This window comes from Urocitellus parryii, chromosome 3 (genome assembly GCF_045843805.1).
Source record: "Urocitellus parryii isolate mUroPar1 chromosome 3, mUroPar1.hap1, whole genome shotgun sequence".
Taxonomy (NCBI): Eukaryota; Metazoa; Chordata; class Mammalia; order Rodentia; family Sciuridae; genus Urocitellus; species Urocitellus parryii.
The window spans coordinates 148928704-148938389 of NC_135533.1; the positions used below are offsets into that span (position 1 = coordinate 148928704).

The following is a 9686-nucleotide window of genomic DNA, read 5'->3' on the forward strand; positions in this document are numbered from 1 at the left end:
CAGCAATTCTGATTGACCATTGAAATTGATTAATCATTTTGCTGAGTGTCTGTTTGTGGTTTTAATCTGCATTTCTTGGGTCATATTCTGAGCACCTCTTAGGATCTATGTTGATTGTTAGAATGTCTTTTGTGAAATGCTAGCTCAAGTGTTTTGCTCATTTTAACATTGAAATGTCTTTTGCTTATTGATTTGTAGGGTTCCTTTGTATATTCTCTGTACAGATTCTGTATTAGTTGATAGCTGATGTATTTACAACCTTAAAGATATATTTTGATAATGAAATGTTTATGATTTTAATCAGGTCTGATTTATCAATTTTCTATTTTGGTTTAATGCATCTCATCGTGCAATATAAACAATCCTTACCTACAACAATCCAATATCAGAAAAAAAAATTTGTTTTCGATTTTGAATACAGATATAGAATAAATCTAAATACACAAATTTTTGTGTATAGCTTGGATGAAGGATAAGAGTTTATTATTCTCCATGCTTGTGTTATTCGGACACCATTTTTTAAAAAAATACCATCTTGCCCTATGTGATTGCAGAGGTGATCTTACATGTAAATTTAGAAAACATACAGTAATCCCCTTCCTCTTGATTTCCCTGGTCTTGCTGCAGCCAGGGGCGACCTCTGCAGAAGGGGCTCAGCTCAAGGGCAGGGTAAGGGGACTCGATGTACAGTTTGTCCCATTTTCATAATTATACATGGAGGGTCACTCGTGGGGAAGAGGTGGGAGATGCACTGGAAGACTGAGGAGCTCTGCCTTTGGATCCCTAACCTGTCCTTCTCTTGGACCCCAGGTCCCTCCAGAGTCTAGTTAGCCCTGGCCCATGCAGCACTGCGCTGACCTCGGGTCTGTCTGGGACCCCAGCCCAGCGGCCCTTCCTAGGAGGCTCAAGGTCCCGCCCAGCTGGCGCCTCACCTCAGAGGGCAGCTCCACCTCGGGAAGCCCCAGGAGGCTGTCATTGACCTACCGGTCACCCAGGCTTGGCAGCCTGAGACTCCAGCTTCCGAGGAGGCAAGAGCTTGGTGGGGGCCCACCAGCCAGAAGCGCGACTGAGCCCTCAGAAAGGCGGGAGAGAGGCAGCAATGGCTGCTGGAGGGCTCTGTACTGAGAGCTGGAGCAGGCTGTGAGGGGCCCCGCCTGGCAAGTGAGCGTTATCTGTCATTCTCCTCTGTTTTGCATATTCATGAGACTGAGCTCCGCCTCTGGTTCCTGAAAGCTCAGAGAGAAAAATACATTATTCATGAGGAAGTGTCACCCCACCCAGGAAGGCGAGGCTGATTATTTATGAGGAAGGCCTGGCTGATTATTCATGAGGAAGCCTTGGCCCCACCCAGGAAGGCCTGGCTGATTATTCATGAGGAAGCCTTGGCCACGCCCAGGAAGGCGGGGCTGATTATTCATGAGCTGAGAGGTCGGTTTGGAAAAGGCCCAGGAACCAGGGCAATGGGTGAGAGGGAGGCTTTGACCCCTGAGGTGAGCACTGTCCTAGGCCCTGTCTCCAGAGAAAGGGCGGTTGGGCCCTGTTAGTCCAGAGCTCTTCATGTTGAAATTTTCTTCTTCCTGAAATTTGAAGTTTAATTTTAAAGTTTTCCCCAAGGGCACTAAATTTTCTGAGAAGCAGAAACACGGGGCTGAGGGTGCGACAGAGGAGAGGCCGTGGGTGACCCCGCGACTTTCCACCAGGAAAAATTCCAAACTCCAGAAAGGAGACCCAGAAGGAAATAGAAACGTGGTGGGATCCCTGTAACCCGCCTACTAGCAGCTTAAGGTTCTGTTTGGAGGCGCTGCAGGGACAGGCCTGGGTGAGGACCCCGCAGCAGCCATCATTAGGCGCCAGGCAGCCAAGGGCTATGCCCAGAGAGGAGGCACCTGGGGAGCTTTGGGCGTCTTCCTTGGCCTGCCAGGTTCTCTCTGCCATTGGCGGGTTCCCCTGCCTGGTGCAGACCAAGACATGAGCCAGGTGGCCGCCCAGGCGTGTGGGACAGCCTGCACTCCTCTGGTTTGCCCCTTAATCTCTGTAGACTTCAGTCCTCCCAACAGACCAGGGCAGCCAGTGTCCTGGACCTCAAGACTAGCCAATCACCAAAATGTGCCAGGTGTGCCCAGCGCTCCACTGGCTGGGCTCACCTGGTGAAAAAAAGGAAGGAAAAGCTGGTTGTTGCCCCTGAAGGGGTTTAAATCTCATTAGCATGAGACTCCACTCTCTCCCCCATGAACCCTGAGTCCCTTGAGGTGGGAAACATGACTTCAAGCTTCTAACCCTGCACGATGGCTGGCACAGGGCAGTTGGCTAGTGAAGGCTGATGAGTAATTGAAGAAGCATGAATCAGATTTTTCAAGACCAAAAGAGCATTAACAAATATCCAGTCAACAGAGTGGCAACCATTTACTCTGAGTGAGCCTGAGTAGAGAATTATTAGGGCCAAATGGAATTTGCTAAGCTGGTGAATAATAATGTATTGAAACAACCTCTGTGACAAGTCTAAGTCACTGGATGAACTTTGGCAAACCAAGATCCCTTGTTGAGCTTCACTTTCCTTTTCTTTATGGGTTTATGTTTTACATTTCAATCCATGATCAGTTTGAATTAATATTTGTACCTGGTATGAGTTTTAGGGTGAGGTTCTTTTCTTCCCCCCTTTCCTTCCTTTCCCTCTGCCTGGGACATCCTCTTGTTCTACAACTATTTCTTGAGAAGACTGTCCTTCCTTTGCTAAGTTCACTTTCCTCTTCTTTAAAATGAAGGGGTGAACTTATAGTAAAGGAAATCAGTTCCCCTCTAGCTTTATGAATCTTTTCAACCCACTTTTCCTGATGTGCACTTCCTTTGAGCAAAGCTATCCTTCATATCATATATATGTAAAAAAAGGTCATCTAGTTGAAATTCAGAATTCATCTGTTGGATATTGTTCAGTTGATAGGATATTTTCCTGTAAAACCTATGGTTTAGACCTTTGGTGAAAATGTATGGAATTTCTTAGTATTAAAAAAAAGAAATCATTAGACAAACTTAATAGATTGTGGGTTTTGCTTCACTTGGAATGGAGGGTGAAAGATGGTTTACTTCTCAATTTAAAAAAAGCAACAGCTGGTTAATCTTTGTATTGGATTCACAAACTATAGGGGTAAAATAGTAATTGTGCCATGATTATAAAATAGAGTGTTTGAGGTGGAGTTCAAGTGGTAAGGCTGGAGTCAATTTTTTTTTTTCCTCAAAGGATCATAGAAATCTTTATTCTCAAGAAGATCATCAATCTTCGTCAAGGAGAAAACATCAAACAGGAGTGTATAATTTGGATACACTGTGGAGTTTCACATGTTTGTGGATCCAATATCCAAACAAATATATAAGTAAAAGTCATTTTAGAGTTCTGTTCCTAAAGTCCATAGTCGTGAAATATCTTTCTAGTCTTTAGAAAATGCATCAGAACAAGGGAATACAATACATGTCAGAAGCTATTCTCTGAGAATGAGTGAACTCTAGAGTCATACTTCCTGGGGATGTCAGCTGTTGAACTTTCAAAATTAAGCAGGGCTTGGCAGCAGATAATAAAAGGTCAAGGTTGCTCAACAGAGCCATGGTGGTTCAGGCTCTGCCTTCCAAGAGTCCACCACAAAATCTCTGTCAATCATCTTCCTGAAAGAAGCTCGGCTGCCAACCCCAGAGAGGGCCTGAGAGCCAGGCGAGGCCGTCCTGCCCCAAGCCCAGGTGCTGCACCTGAGCCCAGGAGTAGTGAGAACTGCAAGGTCCAGTGAAGAGCCCCGAGGGTTTGGACTCCTTGACAATGACTGTGGCTGACCAGAAGATACTGCCTATAGGGACTTTTCTTTGGTCAGGGAGCACTTTGTCAGTGGGGAGCAAACCATTCCTTATCTTCTGGATATATTGTCCTCTTTAGATCTCCACATGTAAGTACTGGAGAAGTTTGGAAGCACTGATCCCCTGGCCACCATTGCCGGTGTAACATATTTACTGTAATGTAAATAGTGCTGTATAAAGTGTTTTGGTAATCTATTAAAGTAAATGGCAAGCATCATAACAACCTCTATTTGTAATGTAGATTTTAACCCCCTCCAAAAAAATTCACTCCCAGGAAAATGCAAAATTTTACTTTATACCCTTTCCTTTACATGTGTTAGGCATGAAATAGTTCTAGATTGAATTTCTGTAAGCTTAGTAAAATTAAAGAAAACCATGCTATGTTTCTAAGAAAAACATGTACATTTGCACACGTGGGTATGTTCATCCCCGTTCTTCACTGCATCACATTAGATGAAGTAAAAGACAAAGGGAATTTTATTATGGGGAGTCAGTCTACAAAAACTCCTACATTGTAAATCAAACCTTTTTGTGTTTTAATTCTTACTTGGTCACTCTATGTCTGACTATCCCTGGGGGTCAGCCCAAGATTTGGGGGGATCTGGATTTCCTCATCTAGAAAATTAGACATTTGGACTAGATGACATTTAAAGTTTCTCATACCTCTAAAATTGTGTGACCTTTTCCTAGACCATAAATTCTTTCTATACTGCTTCTCCACTGGTTCAGCAAATATTTATGGAGCCACCATTTTGTTCCTGTACTGAGACAAAAATGTCACATCTTATATAATTTATAAAAACTGTTCAAAATAGGCAAATCCATAGAGATGAAAGGTAGATTAGTCATTACTGGGGACTGAGAGTAGAAGACAGTGAGAGTGATTACTAATGGGACTGCAGTGTCTTTTAGATGTGATGCTGGGTTTGGGATGTTTCCTATGAACAAAATCATAATATGTGACCTTGTGTATGCTTCTTGTAGTGTAATGTTGTCCTGGTCTGTTCATGTTGTAGCATGTAGCAGTACTTCATTGAGTAATATTCCATTGTATGGACACAGCCCATTTTAATTATCCATTAACATGTTAGTTATTGTTTCCACATTGGTACTATTAGGAATAATACTGCTGTGAATATTATTGTGTAGGGTTTTATAGGTATTTTTCTTCCCCCAATATATGTCTAGGAATGAAATCGCTGGGTCATTGCCACATGCATCCATTCTGCACTGAGGCCTGTGATCCCTGTCATCCTGCCTGAGAAACTACTATGTCTCGAAGAAACAGGTCATTATCTCAACTTCTTTTGTTATAGTTAAGAAGACGAGCTTACAAGCCTCAGAAACCAATTAGTTATTATTAATGTGGGATTTATATCGGTATGGGCTCCTCACTTACCCAATCTAGTCCTTGTGTTGAGCTATACTCAAGCCTCACCTGCCACATCCTCAGCTCTCTGAGAAAGGTTCAATAGTGATATGGGAAAGATTGGGTAGTGATCTGAGTTTGGCTTTCACTTGCAATCCTTTAGATATTCTGCATGGCAGCTCCTACTGCTTTTATCTTTAGTTTCCCAAAGCACTGCTTCCTGACCCTTTTATTTTATATATGTATGCCTGGCCCCATTAAAGAGCCTCTCCATTATTCAGAGAGGTAACAGGTCCTGTAGAATTTCCAGAGGAACAGAGTGCCTGGCTTCAAGATGCTGCAACGTACCTGGCACCCAGGAATGGGTCTGCGGCAACAAAGCTGAGGAGTGGACACCCTTCCTCTGCTGCTGGCTGTTTTGCATTCTACTGCAGTTTCCTTTCTTTGCACTGCTGCACATAACCCCTCCAACCCCCTGTGCTGGCGCTGCTGGTCACAGTGGAGAATTTTGACTCATGGGGTCAATGGCCTGTCTAGTAGTTTTTATTGACAGCTTTTTGTCTGCTGTGCATCTCCTTGGCTTGCTTACCAACACCAGCTAGATTTGGTTTCTTTCATACCCAAACCAGAACACATTTGGGTATCCAGATATTTTATAGAGTATGTAATTTTTGTTATACAAACCTAACCTCTAACTTGTATTCTCATATGAAGTAATGCAAATCTACTTTTGTTCTAGTGGAGCTATTTTGGTAACATATAAGCAATTTTGGTTCAGTTTAGGGGGTAAATTCAAGGTTTTTATAACTCAGTTTGAGCTTCATTTCATATCAGTGACAGCCATTTTAATTTATCTGAATAAAGCATTTTGTTTTTCTCTCACTGTGTCTTACAAAGCCTCCCCCCACTCCCTTGGTTGTTAAGAGAAAGAAAATCTTCTTTCATTTATGCTTATGGCTTCTATCCTCCTTTGAAAGCAGGGGCTAAGTAATTATTGGCACAAATCAGTGTTCTAGAATATACCTTCAGAATCAGAGACTTGGGTGTAAAGAAGTGAAGACTATAGGTTGTTGGGGTTTGAGTGTGCAGAGTTTAGCTCCCTCAGGCCTGACACTTTGCAAGAGCTGTGGCTGTGATTTGGGTCAGCTGAGGCAAACCTCAGCTAGGAGGAGGAAAAGTTCTCTGCCCCTTATCGCAAGTCACAAGTTCTGCATGGTTTGGCCAAGAGGAAGAAGCTTCCTGCATACTGGACCTGGGAACAGTACATTCTAAAGAAGCAAATACATCCTCAGGGGATTAGATAATGTCTACAAAGAACTTTGGGAGGGTACTTATCAAATAAGCAGGAACAATCTGAATTTAGCTCTGTGTACCCACTGAGGCATGATATTTGGGCAATGTGGGTAAAGTGTTATTAAAGAATTGCTTGCTTTGTTAAAAGAAAAATATAAAAGAAACTTACAAATAAACCTCAACATGCAGTTGCAATTGCTACCTTGGCTCTGCATCCCCTGTGTCCTGGTTATTTCGCAACCCTTACCCAGGGACCCGAACGCTCTAGACGTTCACAATAGGTCGCTCTAGACGTTCACAATAGGTCATGGACTTTATGTCTCTGCAGGGTTGAAGGGGGCAAGGTGAAGAGGGAGCAAGGTGAGGGAGAAGTGAACCTCTGCCTCTGTTTTCCCAGAGAAGATCTGCTTAGTCCTGTTTTGTATTTTGAGATGCAATATAAGATCATGTTTATACAAGGAAGAAATGGTTTCCCTTAACTTTAAAAAATTAAAGAAAATGGCTTAAAATATATTGCTAGAGGTCATATAGATAGGACTCAGGCTTTCTTTGCAGTTTCTGGATCTAAGTCCTTCAGCCCAAACACAGGGGGAAAAAAAGGAATAAAAAATTAGCTACATGTTTACTAACTTCTGAGAATCACAATCACATGCACCACAGACCACACAATAGGCAAAACAGGCACTTCTCTCAGGGCCGTGTACATTTAAAGTTTAGATGAAATATGGTAAGTGGGTTTGCTCATTTGCAAAGTAAATGGGAAAAATTTGTGTGACAGAATCAGGCTTTCCTATCTTTAAACTGGGGCCAAATATCTCATAATTATCTTTGTGTCTCCTTTTTGGACCTTATCCAGGAAGTATAAAAATTATTAATATTCTCATGTAGTAGAATGATAGGGGACTCAACTTTTGTGCAGCCATGGATATCTTAAGATACACACTTTGGAGGTGTTACTACATATAATATTAGGCAGTTGCCACCAGCCCTTCCAGTAAGCAAATCTGTAGACCAAGCTGATGACACTCTACACACAGTGAAGCATTCATTCACCAAGGATGTTTTAAGAAGACATGATTAGGGAAGGGATACCATGGTGTGGAAAGACCAGGAACTGTAATGCCAGGCATATGTAAATAGAAGAGGCTCAGCGAAAATAACAACAAAAAAGAAGAAAACGGGATAAGCCCTTGGAACCTGTCTCCTCATCAGTAAAAGAAAAATCATAATAGCCATTTTGCAGTGTTGTTCAGTTAGAAATAATGTACAGAAACAACCAGCTAAGTATGGCTACACCATAGGTATCACCCAGTCAGGGCATAGTGTGGTGTGGTTCACTGACCTCATGATGACTTGTTTGGCCAGTGGATAGTCACTGTGGACTGGCATAGCTGTGTGCCCCCACCAACTGACACTCTTGTGGCAATTTTACTTCCCATCCTGCAGAAGAGCAGTGCCTTTGGGGACCTAGCCCAGGGTCTTGAACACATTGAATACTTGATGGAGGGAATTGAGCTCATCCACAAGTATTGGCTCAATGTGTCTCTACAGAGCCAGCCTCCAGTTCTCATTGTATTGGTGAGACTTGTGCCACCATGACACTGGGGAAGGACATTGCCTTCCTACTGGCAAATGAGATGCAAATGACTCTGACTTTTCAACAATTTTATTAACACTAAATGGGCTCTGACCTCTGTGTCATGATCAGATGCTTGAGGTTAACTCCTAATACCTGGCCCCTGAATCTCTCACTTTCAGTGAGAGGAGTCTATGACCCTGAAGTAAAAGTCTACACATTGGGTCAGTTCACCCCTTGGGCCAGTGTGGGAAGGGAATAGAAGTGGACCTTCCTTTCAGGACCCTCGAGGAAGGGGTAGGAGGCAGAGTGGGACATCATGGCAGGAAGGAGGGAAACAGGGGCTTCTGTCTCGTGGCTGCTGCCTCTGAAGGCATGATGCCTGTCTTCACGGGGGTGTGGCTCTGATGGAAGATCCGGAATTTGGAGTTGAATGTCAGTATTGGCAACAGCCCTGGTAGGGCCTATTCTGATTGCAGCAGTCATGCCATATCTGCGTCTTTTGTTGACCCAGTACAGCAGTGGGCTGTAACTGAATGTGGCAGCTCTCATCACCTCCACCCACTGCTGGGCACGCTCCCTCCTCCGCAGGTTCTTCCTCCAATGTATTAAGAGGATGCAGCCACCAGTTATCAGAGTGCACAGCCCCAAAAATCCGAAGTACCATGGGATCCACGCTGAGGCAGTAAAAAAAAAGAAAAGAGGCAAGCTGACTGACAGCTCTAGCTTGGGACCTGAACTGTTTCTCATTCCTCTCCTGGATTTGGCTCATTCATCCTCTCATTCTTTCCCACGCTTATCAAAGACATGCCTAATAATTTCCTGATTCAGTCAAAGGTATATTTGCAGGGCACATAAGGGTCCCCATTAGCCTTTTATAGATAAGGAACACTAGGTGTACAGGGGCCATGACCTGCCCAGACTCAAGCCAGGCCTTCTGGCTCCCAGTCCAGGACCCATGCAGTCATTCAGACTGAGAAGCCTCACTAAGAGCAAGGACCTCAGTTGTATCTTTTCTGCTTGGGCAGAACATGGTCTCTGCCTTTGAGGAGTCTTTAGTCTCCTAGAGGAGCCTGTCTCTTAACTACATAGCACTCCATTCAGGCAGCTGCCACCCCATCCATGCAGAAGGTCTTCCCTGAAAGTTTGTCCCCCACACTCAAAAGGTCTGGGTGTACTTACGGCCAGGGAGGCCCAGGTCCTCCTTTTGTGAATCCATAAGGTTCACTCTGGTTACCAGGCCTGTGGCTCTGAAAAGAGTGAACTCACCACTACTCTGCCCACCAATAGGAGTCCCCAGAAGGCCCCAGTACCATTGTTCTCTGAAGATGAAGTCACCAGGTTCTCAGCATTAGGAATTCTAGGGCTGGTGCTGGTAGAGTGGTTGGCAGTTGATGGAATAAGGGACTCCATCTTGTGACATCTCATAAGCATGTTGTCTTCCATGAAAGACTGGTCCACCATAGAATTGTCTGTACCCAACTGTGTGTGGTAAACTCACAGGGAAGCCCCCAGGAAGGGGCCTTTATACCCTCAGGAGGTTCTACTTGTGTTTTCAGTTGTTAGGGAGCCATTCTCCAGTGGGGAGTGGGGCAGGGAGGACAGTGAGCA

At 44.0% G+C, this 9686-nt stretch overlaps 1 protein-coding gene across 1 annotated transcript; it reads right to left on the reverse strand.

Moving 5' to 3' along the window:
* Window positions 1-8300: 8300 nt before the first annotated feature.
* Window positions 8301-9294, reverse strand: LOC144253765 (testis-expressed protein 38-like). The gene is made up of 2 exons (XM_077796460.1): window positions 9258-9294; window positions 8301-8752 (listed from the first exon to the last, which is right to left on the reverse strand). Exons 1-2 carry the CDS (start codon window positions 9292-9294, stop codon window positions 8301-8303), a joined length of 489 nt encoding a protein of 162 aa, XP_077652586.1.
* Window positions 9295-9686: the final 392 nt, after the last annotated feature.